Here is a 19,978-nt window from a genome sequence, read left to right as displayed (position 1 = left end):
GAAGCATCTTCGGATGGTGGGCAGCAGGAGGATGAAAGCACAGAGTGAGTCAGAGATATGTGTATGTGTGTGTGTGTGTGTGTGTGTGTGTGTGTGTGTGTGTGTGTGTGTGTGTGTGTGTGTGTGTGTGATATGTTTGCACAAATTGAAGTTGTAATGTTGTTCACCCCACCATCATCTGTGTTTTTTTGTCGGTTTCCTGGTGTGTTTTTTGCATGTGTGTGGCGCCAAACGCTGCTGCTTTACTGGGATTTTGTAACGCTCAATTGAATAACCTTGAGGATTATATGCTCGTCAGGGTGTGTGTTGATAAGCCAGCGATATAAGTCGGTGCATGTGTGTATGTTTGAGTGTGTGACTGTAGGTGGTCTTTTCCTGTTGTATCGCTTCAAATGTTTGTTCAATTGGTTATAAAGTTTGAAGACAAAAACACTAAATTGTATATAAAAAAAAATTGGATGATTGTAAAGGGGTGTGTGTCTGTTTTGACTGACACTGCAAACATATAAAACAAAATCTAGTTCTGGATTAGATGTGGCTTCAAAGGCAATGTGAGTGTAACTTTGTTATGTAACCGGTCTATAATCTATTAGTTTGCCCACTGTTTTGACTTTGAAAATTAAATGGAAAGAAAATGGTGAAGGGCAAAGAAAGCTTATTTATTAATCTTTGCCCCAGTGAATAAAATCATTGGTTACATTTTTATTTGTGTCGATAAATGCAGCGTTAATGTGACAAGTAGCTTGGTAAGTTAACAAGTGTTATCGAGACTACGCAAACCTTGTAGCAAATATCAAAGCTGTATTACCATATTGCAAACAATATGTTTCTGGACCATGTGTGTAGATGTACATGTAGACATTTGCTAAATCCCAAAATCTTTTTGATTCTGTAATGTCAAAGTTGTTCCAGACCTCAGGCTTTCCCTGCTGTGAGGAGGAACTAGTTCTCCTGGAGACCATTTCTGCATGGCTTTGGTTGAACAGACATTGTCCTCATGGTCATATAATCTGGTCCCAAGTCTGCAGTGTTGACTAAGTCAAAGAAAGTACATGCTATTTATATAAATAACAATAAAAAAACAACAACCTTTGGATCAATCTGGTTCGAACCATGAAAATCAACTCTAGTCCGGATCAGACTATTTGTGATGTTTTGATATAGTTACAAGTTATTTCTAAAAGAAAACCTTGTTAGAAAACCAGAAAAAAATGTTTCCTTTTGATCACAAGAAGAAAAAAAAAACATTAAAAAGTTGACCTTATGAATGCTTTGGCTAATGAAAAGACATTTGTACTTGAAAAGAACAAGTTGGTGTCGGCAGAGAAGCATTTGTGGGAATTAATCAGCCGCGTAAGAACAAAGGGGAAAAAACGTGGAGCCTTGAGGGGACACTGTTGATTAACCGTGTCAAACACTTTCAAGTAGTCTAAAAATATTGTAAGAGCACAGTGATTACTCTTCAAAGCAGAGCTGATTTTATCGCAGCTTGGTAAATTTGTGAGACAAGGACAGTCCTTTCAAATCCATACTGATGATGAGCAACAAGATCCTTTATAATTTTAAAGATAAATATGATTGTTAGCATACTGTATGTGTACGTATGTGTTACAGTTTGTACATGCAGGCATTTGTTTGTGCGTTTGTGCAGAGGAGGGATGACATCGTGCTGTATACTTTATATTTGTGAGCTGCATCGTCTTTTCACTAATGTGCTTTAGGTGGCGAGTGTGTAGAGGATACACACTCTGTAGAGGTTTGTTAGTGTGTGTATGTGTGTGTGTGTGTGTGTGGTGTGTGACTATCTCTCCCCGCCTGCACTAGCATTCGCTGAGCGTAGATCGAAGAGTTTCAGCCGTTCCTGGAGTGATCCCACCCCTGTCAAGACTGACTCTCCTCATGACCCCAGAGACAGTGAGTTAACACAGACTCACGCATGTGCATCTACGCGCTCACACACAGATTCTGACACACACAATTTCTCACAGTTGCAGCGGTGCAAAAAAATGGTAATTAAAACATTTTGGAAGGCTTTAACTCTGAAGTATACAAATGACATTTACAAATGGTGTAAATGTATGTCTAAAGTAAATTGTGCTCGGGAAGTTTTCAGTTTGTATTCCTGACACGCAGAGTGAGAAGAAAAAGTAAAAATTGACCTGGATCTGCCGGGCCTTGCCTTTTAAATGATGTAAGACTACTTCAGTGCAGTCAATTCTCCTATGTCTACATAAAAAAACTGTAAGTTAAATATTACAATAACTGCCAGATATAAATATGTTCTTTTATGTAAAGTGTCCTATTGTAATCTACCAAAACAGCTGCAGTAAGATTTGTGAGAACATGTTATATAACAACGTGCTACGTCTGACCCTTGTCGCCTCATGTCTTGACTGGCAGATTCATTACACCTTAAATGTGCTTTGTGCTCACTCAGTACTTTTGTCATAAATTAATTTCCATACACAGGTGGCTCATACCGAGTTGAAAGCTACTTAGCAGCATTTCTCAGCTATAAAAAAAGGTCGGTGATTAGCACTTTGATATACGAGGGACTTACAGCACAGCTGGAATGAGGCCAAATCATCTGTAGTATTAAATGAAGGTCAACCACTGACAAATAATGTAAAGTACAGTACACAATGTAGGGGGCGACAAATACTGCCAACTGCAAAAGTGTAAGTATTTTCAGATTGGGAGATTTCCTGCTTTTAATTGACAGTAGGAAATATTGCAATTTTTCCCCACTACATTTATCCAATGGCTGTTATTAGTTACAAATTCTGCCCTTTTTTGTTATTTGGATACACTGCAATGTCTGTTCAGAACAAGCCAATTGCATGGCTTCCGGTAGTGCTGCTTGCAGCTTTGTTAAGAACCACTCATCCAAACAACTTCACACTCAACACTGCGCTTCCTTGGGTGCGGAGCTGCCATGACATAGTTGCACAGGCCAGGCTACTTCTGGGAACAAAATGGTTCATTACAGAAGTTACATTGCTGATGCTTGAAATGAGTTTGCTACAATGTAATGTCTCTGGTCTCTCTTTATTTCAGTGAGATTTTTTGTACTGACTATATTTGTATTTGGCTATGTGTATATCTATATGTAGTGAGCAATGGATAGCAAACTGTACACTGCATGCTGTTGGGCAGTGTATTAGTTTACATGTGTCTCCTCTCAATAAAACTACACAGTGTGTACATAACACACTAATGATAAATATGTCCTGAACTAGCACTTGACAGTGCACTTCCTTGGGTCCTCAGCAAAACACCCATCAAGTGTGAAGTTGATCGGATGAACCGTTGTCGAGAAAATCAAAAGGATATAGACACAGACACCTTCCATTTTAGCTGGATATTGAGTTTGAAGTCATAGTTTTAATGAACTAAATAATTAAATGTTTAGAAATGTCGATAATGACATCACTGATTTAACTTCTTAACCTTTTTCATAATTAGCCAACAGAAGACGGCCTACTATGACACACATTTTTGAGTGTGTTTTCAATGGGGATTTCGTTACTTGAAAGTTAAAGCCTCTTTTCATCAAGAATGTAAAAACAGATAAATAGGACTTGTGATATGACAGTATGCTAGGGCTGGGCGATATGGAGGAAATCAAATATCACAATATTTTTGACCAAATACCTCAATATCAATATTGCGACGATATTGTAGTGTTGACTATTGGTGCTTTCACAAAATATTTACACAATGAGATTTTTGATAAATAATCATCAGTAATGTTGATATAATGACTCAGTGGGTAAAGGCAAACAATAGAACAGTTACAACTGTCTGGTAAGTTCAGAAAATGACATCACTTTACTGTAATGGAGCCTTTAAAACCAGGAAAAGACAACACTTATGCCGTATTATGATATTACGATATCCAAAATCTAAGACCATATCTAGTTTCATATCGCAATATCAATATAATATCAATATATTGCCCAGCTCTACAGTATACTGTACTGTAAAAAAGACCTCTCTGTTGAAGTAAGGTGACATTTTGTCGTCACGTTTTTTCAGCTCACTTCCACGTTTTGGCAGATCAAGAGCAACTAACACAAAATATCCAAAGACACTACATAACACACAATGCCACACACACAAACTGACTGTCTCTGCTGTTGACCCTGACCCTGTCCATCTGTCTCCCTATGACCGTGGGTCTTTCTTCAACTTTGTGATGCTCTCTTTCTGTGAGTATGTCTTCCAAAACGGAGTGTGCGTGTCCCAGTCCAATTGTGTCCGCTGGTACAAATGTTAACGTGAGGAACGTATGTCTAAGTGTTTTTTTAAAAGGCTTTTGAACACACAGTGTTTGCATGTGCTGTTTGTCTATGTTGATGTCTGAGTATCTGTGGTTTTATGTTTTTTCTCCATCTCCATCTTCAGTGTTTCTGTGTTTCAGAGTGTGATAAAAGATAAATGAACTGTTGATGACAGTCTAATGGTGTGGTTGATGCCTCATTCTTCCTCTTTCCTGAGGGAAAGGTATTGTTCTCTGGAGGAGTGACATTAATCGTCAATCTTGCTTGTCATTTTCTCCTCTGTCATGCTCTCTCTCTCTCTCTCTCTCTTTCTTTACTCTCTTTTCACACTGCCATTTCTCCCTAGGTACCTGCAGTCTTTCTTTATTAGTTGGTTTACAGAAGCTATTGACAAAATCTTGACCGATAATGGAGGCCAATGCCAAAATAGATATTTGAGAGTCCTCTAACGATACCGCCCCAATTATTATTTTAGGTTTGTTGTCTGAAATAGTAAAAATATGAGCAAAGCATTGATATACAGTATCAATAACACACCAACACCGTATGTAGCAAATAAAAGAACACACATATGGTAATCATGAATGTCATGCCATAAGCTGACATTGGACGTAAACTACAGTATTGGAAAATGGCAAGTACATTTCAGTGTACTAGCACTCAAATAGGAATGGCAATTACCAGAAAGTAGTTTCTATTAAAGCACTGACCTATAAGGAGGATTCAAACTGTCAAATATCAATAATTACCATATCAAGTAAATATCCCTTGAGGTGTGAAATAATATAACAGCTGTCTTCTACCATAGTACAGAGGCCCAACTTAGAGTTAAATTAAATGACGCTAATCAGTGCCTCTGCCTCATCCAGTTTTCAAATCAGAATCAGATGTGGAAAAGTATCTTTCTCAAAAATTTAGATTCCTAATATTACACATTATTAATTCAAATGAGTTATTTGATATTTCATGATTCTGATAGTGTGACATGATTATATTTGAGTATTTTGAGTGATCACAGTAATATTTATTGAATCATTTTATAACCTGATAAAATACAAATAGTGATTACATTACATGATTACATGTCAAAAAGCAAGATTACAGCTATCCAACACCTTCCCTTCTTAAAATAGCCTCTGACCCCAGTTTGGTTTTCATAGCTTTCCTTGTTAGCTGATGCCAGAAATCCTGCTGCCACACTCACTCATCAGTCGCTCCTTTCTTTTCCTTCTGTCAGCTGTCTCTTTTCCCTGCTCCATCTGTCTTATGTCCCCACCATTATTAACAACTCCATCATGTTTGCTCTCCTCTGCACCCAGCTCTCTCCACTTCCTGGACACGTCCTTCACTCACATATTTTCTCACCTTTCTTGCCTCCCACCCAACACTTCTGCCTACACCCTATTATCTCAAGTATTTTTGCTCACTGGAGAGTTATATTCTCTTCTAGGTGGAGACCTGCAGACCTCCTGCGGTACCTTAGATGAAGGAGGCCTCGATGACAATATAGACTGGGAGGAGGAGAGAGAGATGGAGAGGCTGGCCTGTGAAGGAGATGACTTTGTACCTCCCAAAATCATGGTAAGAGATCATATTGTTCACCAATTTAATATTAAGCTTAAATTGCCAGACTTACAAGGGAGTCCTTTGTAAGATAAAAAACATTAGGAAAAATAATAGATGCTGCAATAGCGTCAGTTATAATAAAATTGGAGAATATTTCTTTATTAAAAGAATAGAAAAATACAGCACTGAAGGTTTTTTTAGACTGAAAAGACGCTTTTGAATGGCTTCAGCAAGAGTTACCCACTGGCTCGGTTGGAAGTGAAGACATATGATTGGTTAAAGTTAGCCTGTGATTAGACTGGTGCAGCAAAAGTATATTGTCGGGAGCCATCCTGCACATGCCAACATTTTGGGACCGTTTTTTTTCCCTTTCCCAGAATGTAGGCCTACGGTTTGTGTGGAGCAGCCAGACCTAACACCATCGCTGACACAGCGCTGTGTAGATAGGTCTGGCAATGTGAGACAAGCCCGTGATAGACACCTGCAAAGTAGGGGCGCATGATATATCGACTCAATATTATATCAAAAGTGTTGCGATAAGTATGGAATCTTGGATCAATGCATCACATCTGATGGTTGTGTTTGATTTAGAACCCACTTGAAACACTATAAAGATCATGTTTCATTGGCCAGTTACCGATCAAAACTGAACGAATCAGAGAAGCAAAAAGAAAGTTGTGTCCTGTTCCCATTATATATATATATATATATATATATATATATATATATATATATATATATATATATATATATATATATATATATATTGTACTGTCCAAAACATGTCCTGTTCTGTAGACATGGTGGGTATTTATTTATTTATTCATGTTGTACCGGTCCAATATGTACTATATTAGTTGAAATAAACCTTTGTGGTATTTGTTATGAATCTATTTTGATGCGTTTTCCCATATCTTTTGTTATTTTACATATGTTTAAAAATATCTAAATTAATATTGATATTGCAATATTCGTAATTTATATCGCAATATCACATTTTGTCAGTGTCATGCAACCCTACTGCCAAGTATATTTCCAATGATGAATTCTCAGATGGTTCTGGGTAACAAACCATCTGGCAAGTCAGGTTAAAGCTCAAGTCCAAAAAACCCTCTATCTTTTATTTCCAACGATGCAACTCTCTAGCATCTATTGTTAAATCCTCCCCGCCTACATGTCAAACTCCACACCCCACAATTTTTAAAAGTGAAAATAAAAAGTAAATGAGGATGTGGAGACTTTAAAAAGGTCCCTCAGTCGGGAAAACTTGTAAACTGAACTTGTGAAAATTGGTGTCTGTCTCTGATCCATAGTAAACGGGTAGGAAAAACGGTTATTTCAGAAAATGGTTACTTTAGGATTACACATTGATGGCAGACTAAAATTAGCTTACTCTCAAGAAGGTAAATTTATGCAAGGGCAGTCGCTTAAATGCATTTAATGTATTCTCAACCCTCACGCTGTGAATATTACATAGAGCTGTACATTCCCTGCCGACATGAGAGTGGAAGAGAGTTTTCTCCTTTCCCCTTTATTCTCGTTTCCCCTTTACTGGACTGTTACTGTTACTCTTCTATTCCCCCCAAACCTTGCTCCATTTTCTTCATCTTCCACGCTTTCCTTTCTTTGCATCCTACTAAATCCATCATTTCTTCTCCTTGATCTGTTTCTTTTTTTCCTTCAGCTGATCTCTTCTAAGGTCCCAAAGGCGGAGTACGTTCCCACTATAATCCGCAGGGATGACCCCTCCATCATCCCCATCCTCTATGTGAGTCAGACATCGGCATGTGTGCATTATGGACATTCCAGGCATACTAGTTGTTTCTTTAAAAAGGGATTCAATTGCTATCTAAATTAAAGAATTTTGCAATTTTAAATGATTATGTTTTATGTGAATGTCTTTTTCCTTAGGACCACGAACATGCAACGTTTGATGATATTTTGGGTGAGTAATACCGGATATATGAAAATGTAATTCCAATACATGAGTATAATAAGTGCAGTGAACAAAACTCTTAAAAAAATATTCTAAAATAATGATGACTTTAAGAACAGAAGATAAAGTAAAAGAACTGAATAGGTGATTTGAAGGTGTAAGAGGTACACATAACACTAGTGTCCAACTAATGAAAGTTGTCTAATAAAGATACAAACAAGTTGAACAAGTATAGAGACATAATTACTTTAAAATATAGAGTCACAGATACATTTATACACAGATAGACAGATTTATCTGCTATCCTGGAACGGAGGAGTGGAGAATGAACTAAAGGTCAGAAAACTAGCTACAAGCGAAACCTGACCTGCAATTAACATCTTAGAACATATCTTAAATGTGGCTTGACCACTCTGTTCATTTAGAACCAGTTAAAATGCTCCAAAATATAAAGAAAGAAAATGATTGTCTTGTTCACAACAGAAGCACTTACTGTACAGTAAATGGTCCCTAGAACTTCCCAAGATAATAATGAACTCTGCACTGAATAGCTCAACAGAGTTAGTGAGAGGACGTAAATGAATAATTGATAAAGATTTCAGGTTCCCATTTTACTGTCTTTCATTGGCCTGGTTTGATTTTGCAGTGACTTTTCCTGCTGCATTAAGTACACACTGTTGAATTCAATTTAAACTACATCTTACATTAGTGTCTCTGCTGTCTATTATTACAACTGTACTTGAACTCACCCCCAGAGATTTCCTTTGTGTTCACCGTTCACATTTCTCCCTCTCTCACTACATTGTGACTTTTCTCTTTTCATATTCTTTCGGTTCTCGGTCCCTAACGTTAACATCAATCCAACCCTTTTTCTCTCTCTCGCAGAGGAAATAGAGAAGAAGCTGACAGCTTACAGGAGAGGAAGCAAGTTCTGGAGGATGCTCATCTTTTGTCAGGTAAGGAACAAGGAGACTGAATAAGTGTAATACTGTATTTCCTGTAGAAATGTAGGTTTTATTTGGGGTATATGGGATTGTGTGTTCATGCACTACATATAGAATTTGTTGAGTACCCAGCTAGATATGTAAAGTACCTTCCTTTGGGATGTAATTGCTCTATGTGTGTGTTTCTTTCTTTCTTTCTTTCTTAGGGAGGCCCCGGTCACCTGTATTTACTGAAAAATAAAGTGGCAACTTTTGCTAAGGTGGAAAAGGAAGAGGCCATGAGCCAGTAAGTTACCACTGAGTCCATCTCTGTTTGACACCTTTATAGTAGTAGTATAGTAGTTTAGTTTATGTCTCCTATTGCCTCATATAGGCAAATATCTTGACAGTTTCTATTTCCTATGTTTTATAAAGCATTAACATGTGATGATAATTTACAAGACATGAAAAACATGACAGAGGCATTAGCTAGCTGTAAAAAGAGAAATATTTGGGAATTATTTTTATTATTAAGATACCCTTCACTGTACTTTAATTTTATTCCACTGATAATCAGAAGAAGGGTTCAATCAAAAATCCTCTTGTTAAAATCTCAACCAAATGAAACTTGCTCACTCCTAGATAAATCTTCATTTTATTTTGGGCATTTAAAGAATTAAAGATTCTGACATGAATGTCATGTAAAATGCTCTTTTTTTTTAAAACGCTATTTTCAGAATATGAATGCTATTTCTCAGACTTGATTTAAATCATAGATCTCCCACTGTGACGATTCAACACTCTCGCTACATTAGTTTGTCATTTATGAGCACATATACTACTTTTTGAGGGGGACGCATCTTTCCCAGACGGGCCATCTTTAGTAGAATAGTAGATGTTAACTTGTTTTGGCTATATGAAACAAAAGTCTCACCTCCTGTTCTATATGTATATTCTGTTAAAACAGCGGTTAACCAATAAAGAGTGACAAGTGCTTGACGCGGGCTTTTCTTTTTAAAAGTTAAAGAACTGTCAATGATTGATTATATTCAGAATGAAAAACCCCTTGAGGCGTGTAACTGTAGCCCCTGTCTTTGTTTAGATTCTGGAGGAGGCTTAGTCGCTTCATGAGTAAAATCAACCCAGAACCCAACATCATCCACATAATGGGATGCTATGTCCTGGGCAACCCCAATGGAGAGAAGGTACAAAGACACTGATGCAAAAAACACGTGTGCACAAACACACAAACACACACACACACACACACACACACACACACACACACACACACACACACACACACACACACACACCTAAAGTTTCAAGCCAGAGCAAATATTCAAAATGTGCATATTTAATCAGCACAGAAAAGATGCCAACAAGCACACAGTATTTCACAGAAGATATGATTATTTAGGGATTAGTCAGCCATTGACTAGTCTTGCTCCAGTGTCCAGATTACGGCATAGCACTAGCACCTGCGTACCTCCTTACTACACGGCAGAGCTACAAAGATCCAACATTGAGACCGCAAGACCTGTGGTTGGTCAGCTTGGGCTGCTTATGTTTTTTCCAAGAAAGTGGACAAAAGGCCCATTACTGTTCTCTATTTCTGTAACACACAAGCAGCAAAAGCAATTCCTCTTTTATCACAGTGCATGAATGAACTGTAAACACAATCACTTCAGCTATCAATGAATGCATGACAGTAAGACAAGACCAACCCTCCCTTAGTCGCTTTTTATCAACAAGATTACTGTGGAGCATCCAGGCAGAAAATATATAATAGATACAGAGCGGTGAAATCTGATACAGAACTATGAATCAGTTCCTACGCTGGTGGGACCATCGCACACCGTCACGCAAGAGTAGAATTCCAATTCATTCATAACTAGGTCTCTGTTGATTTAAGATTAATGTGTCACACAAATTGATGTAATAACTTAGATGATCACCACAATATCATCCTGGTTGTCTCAGTTTTTCCCTCTCCCGCTCTCCACCTGTGTGACTATTATCTCACTCTGTATGATGTTACCGGGTTACAGCTGAAGAGCATACATGCTGAGTAATGCTGCACCTCTCTCTACCTGGCATGAACACATAACCACATTAAAAAAACAACAACACACACACACACACACGAACAAGTTGGCTGACACACTCACAAATTCACACACAGACGCACACCATAGCCAGCGGTGTTTGTTTTTTCCAATCACGTCTGCCAAAATGCTTTGTTATATAAAGTGGGTCTCTCCAGGGTTGATGGACAGGCTGGCATTCTGCAGAACAGACTGCAAATCAGTGATATCTCCACCCCTACAGACAAACACACACACATGCAGTTGTTTCAGGAGAGCTTGAATCCAAAACAACAAAATAGGTGTGTTTCTCTTTTCTTTTCTCAAGGCTTAGTCTCAAGATCCCAAAGTGATATTTTCACACCTGCGGCTTGTCTACTATAGTCTTTATAAAACGTCAGTCAGAAAATAGAGTTAATGAGTTTTTGCTTGTACCTCTCTGAAAGAACATGTACACTCACATACCCTTTTAAGGATGTAGAAATTTTACCAGCTGTGACCTAATTTTTAGTGCTTTCCTTCAAAACTATTCTCCATTGGCAACTACACTACACGGACAAAAGTATGTGGACACTTTGGGCATCCAGATAGCGCAGGGGTCTGTGCGGATGCCCACGTATAGAGGCTTGCTCCTCGACGCGGCGGGCCCGGGTTCGAATCCGGCCTGTGGCCCCTTTGCCGCATGTCACTCCCCCTCTCTCTCTCCCCCTTTCACAAAAACCTACATCTGTCCTCTAAATAAAGGGAATAAAACCCCAAAAAAATAACTTTAAAAAAAAAAAAAAAAAAAAAAAAAAAAGTATGTGGACACTTTGACATTAAACAGTATATCATATGCTGCTATAACAGCCTCCACTCTTTCGGGAAGTCTTGGGTTAGGGGGAATTTGCTGACGTTCATCGACAGGAACATTAGGGAGGGTGGCCATTGATGTGAGAAAATAAGGCCTGGCTCGCAGTCGCCATTACAGTTCATCCCAAACGGGCTCTCTGCAGGCCAGTAAAAGTTCTGCCCCTCCAAACTGGGAAAAGAATTTCTTTATGGACCTTACTTTGTGCCTGGTGGCATTAGACTGAGATGAGCCAGGCCTGCGCAGAATCGATCACGTTGATCGCCGCCCAATGCATGCTGGTTAGATTTGTGTCCGACTTGTGCTGACGTCATGCACACACGAGAGCAAGGCAACCGCAGGTTTTAGACGCAGGCAGCGCAGTTGCTGTTCACCGAGGCGGGACCCAGAGTATGCTAGGAAACGCTGGCCTCTCGGCTAATCAATACAGCTGATTGGTTCAGAATCGACTCAACATGATGACGTTTTAAATAAACTTTTTATTGTTTTTGAATTGAAGGAATATGAACTGCCATTTGTCTGATTTATAAGGCTTTAAGGCTGTTGTGTGGCTGATAGTCACATTTAAAATCCCGAGAGACTAAATCCGTTCAGATTATGGATCATCTACTGAGTGTGGTTGATTAAAATCAGCAACAAATCACATGTAGAGCAGTTTGACAGCTACTCTGTCATAATAAAAACAACTGGAGACTGTATACAAGCTGATATGTTGGTATGATAACATTTTATTAAATGGTATGGAGTGTTTCTATGACCTCCTGTTCAGCCTGAAGGCTGCGGTTTATGGCTCTAAACTGTCTGACTTGACAGCAGACTTTTGTCACCGCCCCCGGCTGCTGCCGCCTGCTCTCGTCCACTTTACAGGCGAGGCGCAGTTTATCTCGAACGAGCCTACAGTCATGTTGAAACAGCAAAGGGCCCTCACCAAACTGCTGCCACAATGTTAGAAGTAGGCTTTTATCTAAAATGCTGTATGATGTAGCAATAGGATGTTCCTTAATTGGAACTAAGGCTGTGTTCAGACAGCGGAAAATGCAGAGGGCTCTGGCAAAAAAAACTTGAGGTCGATTGGCAAAAAGGTTGAACCTTGCTCAACTTTATTTTATTAACATTTTTTTGTATGATTTATTTGTGAGATTTTGAACATAACAGATACATATTACACCTCATCTATGAAGTGAAACTAATACAAAGAGTCATTCTGTGAAACAGGGTACTAACAAAGAGACGGTTTACCCCCAACTCCCACCCTCCACCCCCTTCCCTCCCTTACAGAGAGGTATCAAGGAAATAGGATAAAATAGATGATACAGGTAATAGTAATAGTAGTAGTGGAAGTCTAATGTAGGCCACGCATGCCTTCACATCTAATAGACATACTTACATACAAGTCATGCATGCTCATATGCTCACAAAGACAAACAAATAACACAAAAATAAAATCACGAGAGAAAAATAAACGCTCGCTCAACTTCTTCAACGCAATGCAACATCATTCATCAAGTTGCTGTGTTGTTCAGTAAAATATGTGCACATTCTGGTTGATTCTTTGCCTCGCATTGCTGTTAACATGATTGCCACCTTGATAACTTCGCAAAAAACCTGTCTAGATCTGAACAATACGGCCAAACTCTTGTATCCCGATATCCCTCAAAGTGGACTTTCTGGTTTCATGGTACTCATTGGTACCTGAAACAACATGCCCGCACCAATGCTGTGGGCCCTGGCTCAAACCATGAAAAACAACCCTAGAACACGAATACCCAAACTTATGTGTCATAATACATATAGTGTATTCCGCTACTACACTTCCGCTATTCCGGTGCATTTGTTTGTTAACTTCCTTAAAAATCACATAACCTTCACCCAGAGATCAATCTTGATGTGTAATAAAATGTATACGTAAGCTTAATATTGACATGCCTGCAGCCATGATATAGTGGAAACCACTGCCACTCGGTTTTACAGGTAAAAACACAATGGTTAAATCACGATTAATAAAAATCCCTCAGGAAGCACGACAAATAGGCTGGGGATGGAGACCAGCCGGTCAGAGAGGCAGTCTGACCCAGTTTTCATTCAGAGGTTTTCAAGCATGTTTCGGTTTTCTCAGTACAATATCTGCATTGGTATTGACAACAGCCACTGAGAACTCGAAAGAAGCCACGCAGGACAGAAACGAAACTACCCAACTAGCAAGACCTTATTTCAGTTTTTTTCATTTGCCTCCAGCTAACTCTGCACTAAAGACAAAACACGCTGCCTGCTTCTTCCTAACCGTTCTCTCATCCCCATCTGGCACTCAGCCACCTTCTTTCAGCTTTTTCAAAAGGACTGCAAACACAAGGAATGAAAGCTGCTTTTTCTTCACCACCTCGATTTTAACATCATAAAGTGAAAAACAAAAGCGCGTTCGGCCTTTGATTTCCCTGACAAAGGGTTATTCAGATCCCTCATGACTAAATTGGAGCAAAAAAATCAGTAAGCTTCAGTTTTAAATGGGCATGATACCGCGTCAGCGAGACTGCAGAATAACCTAAAATTGCTATACTGCAATTAAACAGTCATCATGTAATTAGAGATGTCGTTAATGATTACTACATCCGCTATGACTACACTCACTATTAATTAATCTATAATTTTAGGTCAAAGTGCTTGTTTTGTCCAAAACCCCAAAGTATTTCATCTAAATTATATAATACTGATAAAAATCAGCAAATTCTCACATTTGAGAAACTTCATAGTCTTGGTTGATGGATGACATGGTGTGGCTCACACTTCATTTTTTTGAGCAACTAATCATTCAGTGCTAATTTTCATATTGTAGTATGAGAAAAAAGCACTTGCAGGACTACAAATGCTAGCTATCCATGAGCATCTCAAATCATTCTGATGTCCAGATAAATTCAGTTTGATTTGAATCTTTCTTTGAATTTCCTGAACATGGGACTCTTCACTAGGGATATAGTCTGGATTAACAGAAGTGCATTTCCAGTCCAGGATAAAGCCTGACGTCTGGTGCAGATGGAGGGAATGATTGTAATGATTTACAAAGAATATGTTTATGGCGTTTATCTAACTGGGACGTTTGGGACTGATTGGTGGGGATTGCTGTGGACGAAGTACACACAGCTATACACTGGTAAATAAGGTCTAACCATGTATCCAGCTAATTTAAATAGCTCACATAACTGTACTGTGTGAACACTATGGTGTGCTTCGTTTGATATTGTATGTAAAGATTTCTTTTACGGGGTGCAAATGTTCCACCAAAACAAGTTTCATCTAGACCTTACTCCACAGTGCTGTGGAGGTAGGTCTGGCAATGCGGGTCTACTAGGGATGACAGGGACTCTAAATCTTTTACAAGTTCTGCTGTTTCATGGAAAAACAGGGAAGATATATGAAGACAAGCAAAGTTACCTGCTCAGGAAGAACTGCTATATGTCTCTCTTCAGTGCTGTTCTTGTTCTGTTTATGGGTGTGTGTGTGTGTGTGTGTGTGTGTGTGTGTGTGTGTGTGTGTGTGTGTGTGTGTGTTCATTCATGCACTGTGATAAAAGAGGAACTGGTTTTCCTGCTTGTGTGTTACTGAAAATAGAGAACAATAATGGGCCTTTTGCCAACTTTCTTGGAAAAAACATAAGCAGCCCAAGCTGACCAACCACAGGTCTTGCGGTCTCAGTGTTGTATCTCCGTAGCTCTGCCGTGTAGTAAGGAGGTACGCAGGTGCTAGTGCTATGCCGTAATCTGGACACTGGAGCAAGACTAGTCAATAGCTGACTAATCCCTAAATAATCATATCTTCTGTGAAATACTGTGTGCTTGTTGGCATCTTTTCCGTGCTGATTAAATATGCACATTTTGAATATGCGCTCTGGCTTGAAACTTTAGGGGTGTTAAAGATGAGCTTGCTTGTTTGTGTTTGTGTGTTTGTGTGTTTGTGTGTGTGTGTGTGTGTGTGTGTGTGTGTGTGTGTGTGTGTGTGTGTGTGTGTGTGTGTTTGAAGATACAGGCTCCCCTGCTGCAATTGTATCCAAGTGCAATAAGACTAATTGGTGATTGCTTTCTTATCTCGGGCCAACAGCTGTTCCAGAAATTGAAGAATCTGATGAGGCCTTATTCTGTCGAGTTTGAGTCGCCGCTGGAGCTGTCTGCGCAGGGTGGGTCTGAACAAACACACCCCGAACATGCAGATCACACGGACACACACGTGCATAGTGATTCAGACACACACATATACACGTGACGAATCCAGTGCAGTATATGGAATATTTGTGAACAAACTTGAATTATCCTGTAGGAGGATTTTACTCAAACAGCTGTTCTCTTATTTTAATTTAAGGGAAATATAATCTATTTAAACAATGTGTCACTTGCTGTACCCGTCTCATCCTGTTCCTATACTGTGCACTCCCTTGTTCTCCTGCTTCTGTATCCTCCCTATTTTGGTTGGCTAGTTGTTTTTTTCTTTTATGCAATTGATCCTGGTCATATAAACTTTAAACTCCCACCACACAGGAGAAAGCAGCGAGAAAGTAGTCATATTACTTTGCACTCCTCTCCTCCCAAGCTCCAAGTGGGAGTAGGGACATACAGTAGGCTACTCTCTACTCAACAAAATAGTTAGTGTTACAAAAGCCTGCTCTCAGTTACTGGAACAACTAGAAATTGTTATCTGTTTCACCCAGATCCAGACTTCCTCTTTATTAGCCCTTTACTTTCATTAATTCTTCCAGAGTATCCTTTTCTGATCTCTTGGTGCCCATTGGAGGTCCCAACCTCTACAACCCTGACGATTTACAATGTACTCATAACAGAGGCAATAACAGTAAAACAGAATGTAAATCAATTTTCACAGGCAAACTGTGGTAAAATAACAAACTACTTAAGAAATGGATAACCAAAACTCCCAACGTGTTGAATTCATTGTCACATCAAACCACGCTAAACTTTTGCCCCATACAAATCAACCCCGTCTCCTAGAATTTACCACTAATTTGCAAATGTGTTTAGAGGCGACTTTAATGCCACCAGAGTTATAGTTTATATAAATATTATGCTTTTAAACATATCTGGAAAGTTGCAAAATGTCAATATATAATGTTAATTTGCAATTAATGAATTCAGCTCTTGCATTAAAATATCCACTCATAGCACCTAAAGCATGAATGAAGTTTTTATGTTTAGGCACTAGCGGCTCTTGTTAAGGTCAGGAAAAGATTGTGATCTTGGTACGTCGTATGGTATATTCTGCTTCCATAATGTGGGATTTAAACTTCTCCTGTCTCATTTACACATCAAGGCAAAGAGGTGATTGAGTTGTACTTCGACTTCCGCCTCTACCGGCTTTGGAAGACGCGGCAGCACTCCAAACTCTTGGAGTATGAGGAATTTTTGTGACGAAGAAACATGGATAAATGGTCCAGTGCCACGAGGAACCAGTTAAAACCTGGTCCAATGACTGAACATTGCTCAACTATAGTGCTCGACTCAATATAAACAGTCATGCCTGCTTTCATTCTGGAGAGGACCGGGAGCGGAGGAAGAGGGATGACAGGCAAGACAAGGACGCTGAAGACAAACTAAATTATGCCGTGCCTCTGCTCCTCCTCATTATTAGTGTAAGGATGAAAGACTAACAGAAAGGGCCAAAGAAATACACATAAAAGAAAAAATGAGGAAAAAGCAGAGACAACTGGACTGTCCACATCTTAGTCACACACTCCCTTTGCCTCTTGAGTTTGAAAGCAAAAGGAAAATCAAAAATTCAAATGTGTAAAAAGCAAATATAATTTTAGTCACCTCTTGGTTGCAAAGACACACTTTTTCAGGCTGATGCGCTTCAGAAAAATCGCTGAAACTCATCCTGCCATGATGTGGTTCTGTGTTTTGACTGGACCTCTCAGATGATCTCAGACCCCTGGAGACATACATATACATAAATAATCCATATGTCAATGTGTGTATATATCACATGAATATATTAGCATAGCTTTAGTCATGCAAATAATACTCTATATGAGAATAATGATACATCATTTATTTTTGATGTGCATTGTTGTGCAGTTTCATATGGAAATACTTTGGAATAACTCAGGTTTTAGCCATGAAGTAATTAATCTGTTTGTCTATTCTATCAAGATATTGTAATCTTCATCGCCATTGCTTGGAATGAATGTATTATCTCTCTGGACATGTATCTTCTGTTTGAGGAATTGAGCTTCATGTTTTGGTAAAAAAGAAAAGAAAGAAGAAAAAGAAAGTGCCGATTTTGTGTGCGAGTGTGCGTGTTTTCCATGTAAAAAACAGAAAACATGCAGATGTGTTGTGTGTATTTTCTCTTTCTGCTATTTTGTTGAAGCAAAAATATTGTTTGTTTGTTGTATCACCTTGACCCCCCCCCCCCCCCCCCCCCTCTTCCTTTTAAAAGACAATTTTTTGGGGCTTTTCCCTTTATTTGATAGTGACAGTGGATAGACAGGAAAGGTGGGGGAGAGATGGGGGATGACATGCAGCAAAGGGCCGCAGGTCGGATTCAAACCCAGGCCGCTACAAAGGACTCAGCCTAGATGGGGCGCACGCTCTTACTGGGTGAGCTAGAAGTCACCCTCATTTTCCTCTCTTTCTGTCACATACACACAAACACAAAGACAGTCTAGCATGATTGATGATGTCAAGAGGGATGTAACAGCCATCCAAGTGCTCCTGCCACTGTAGCATACGAGTTGCCCTACTGATCCCCTCTGCTCTTTCGCAGAAGGTTCAGGCCACTTAGTCTCCCCCTGTCAACAGCGCCAGCTGCTCTCGCTATCTGCTAAACACTCTTGGCTTCTCTTAATGGCAACCAAACGAGCATCCGCCAGCTCTCACTTCCTTGGGCTGTGATCCAGTATGAGGACCCGAGTTCTCTGAATTAAACAGATCTGCCAGGGGTTTAAGCTGTTAACAGCCATCTGCTGCCCCTGCCAGGTGTCAGCTAGTCAAAAGGCCAGAAATACGCACCGAGTGTGCGTCTGTGTCCGAGCGTCAGTCGCACCCCTCGAGTGACCTGAGCTGTCTCCCAAACTGTGGATTAAGGTTGGGCAAATGCGGAGAGCAGCAGCTGAGCCTACTGTTGGACAGCAATCTGAAACAATGCACACACACACACACACACACACACACACACACACACCACACACACACACACACACACACACACACACACACACACACACACACAAACACACACACACACACACACACACACACACACACACACACACCTTGGGCTGGGACGAAAGGAAATTCAAAGAAAGAAATCAGGGCAAAATAAAAGGGGCACTCCACAGGCTTTGCGTGAGGTCAGTGCACTCCTCCTCATGAGGAATACTTCTCAGCCTGTCAACCATTTATAAAGATGTCTTATGACAAAATAACCCTGCTGATGTCATTGAGACTTCAAATGTATAGCTTATTAAATCCTTTCTTACAAACTGCCAGTGTGGCCTTTGAAAGATTGAAGTTTTATGCCAGGATTAGACTACACAACGTTTTTGTCTTTCACAACAGCCACCATGTCAGATTAGACAGACATAGTGCCATGCATTCTTTCTGTGTCTTGGACAGAAGAGTGGAAACACTACAGGTGTGACAGCAACCAGCCCCCGACTGATTATCACGTGCTGTCGCCAAGATCACAAGCAAGTTCATTCGGTAGGTCGTCGGACACTCACAAAAATCTTTTAGAACTCACGAAAATATTTCAACTTGACAGTTGTCAATCTGAAATAAAGACTAGGCTATTTCCTGCATAAACAGCATACCAACATGTAAACTTGGACAGTGACACTCCAAAGGCACAGAAATCCTAATTTCTAGCATCAGTTCATTTGACTTCTCAGGTTGTCATGTTTGAGCAAAAAGGCTCTGCTAAAGGCAGATACGATTTGCTGAAATACCTCGCCCAACGAAACAAGCTGCAGCCAGAGTATTGAGCTTTTGTGCGTCTAGAGTGCTGCAATGCGAGTTTTCATGCGTCTGACTTCTGAATTTAAAAAAAAAGCTGCCGCATTTGAGCCGTAAATTTTACCTATGTGGCAGCAATCCAAGGAGACATTGCTAAGTCACGCCACGGCTCACTGCTCAACCAATCGCAGCAGTGTCCCACAATGACAACGGCCCCGAATGTCAGCAAACCATCGCTACAGAGCAACACTGCTAAGTGTGATTTTAAAGCCGGTCATTGGGTACTCACACAGGTAACTGGCGTACAGAAAGGTTACAGAGTGCACAAGGAAAAAGATTTGAGTTATTTAATAGAAGCCAGTGGTCCCAGCCCAGCATAAC

General features: G+C 39.7%; 1 protein-coding gene across 8 annotated transcripts in view; it reads left to right on the top strand.

The window, feature by feature from the left end:
* Positions 1-17,950, top strand: part of nsmfa (NMDA receptor synaptonuclear signaling and neuronal migration factor a) — a 42,628-nt gene extending 24,678 nt beyond the window's left edge. For 5 of the 8 annotated variants that reach the window (XM_032538984.1, XM_032538985.1, XM_032538986.1 and 2 more), the window contains 10 exons: positions 1-44; positions 1,825-1,914; positions 5,734-5,864; positions 7,534-7,617; positions 7,761-7,794; positions 8,671-8,741; positions 8,936-9,015; positions 9,811-9,913; positions 15,735-15,810; positions 16,953-17,950. The exon at positions 1-44 is cut by the window's left edge and continues 9 nt beyond it. In XM_032538984.1, the coding sequence (XP_032394875.1) occupies positions 1-44; positions 1,825-1,914; positions 5,734-5,864; positions 7,534-7,617; positions 7,761-7,794; positions 8,671-8,741; positions 8,936-9,015; positions 9,811-9,913; positions 15,735-15,810; positions 16,953-17,050 (811 nt within the window). In that variant the 3' untranslated portion in view covers positions 17,051-17,950. The remainder of the gene's footprint in view (positions 45-1,824; positions 1,915-5,733; positions 5,865-7,533; positions 7,618-7,760; positions 7,795-8,670; positions 8,742-8,935; positions 9,016-9,810; positions 9,914-15,734; positions 15,811-16,952) is intronic. The other 3 variants (XM_032538987.1, XM_032538990.1, XM_032538991.1) reach the window with 1 other exon arrangement.
* The last annotated feature ends 2,028 nt before the right edge of the window (positions 17,951-19,978 follow it).

This window comes from Etheostoma spectabile, chromosome 16 (genome assembly GCF_008692095.1).
Source record: "Etheostoma spectabile isolate EspeVRDwgs_2016 chromosome 16, UIUC_Espe_1.0, whole genome shotgun sequence".
NCBI classification, from domain to species: Eukaryota; Metazoa; Chordata; class Actinopteri; order Perciformes; family Percidae; genus Etheostoma; species Etheostoma spectabile.
This window is presented reverse-complemented; position numbering and strand designations above follow the sequence as displayed.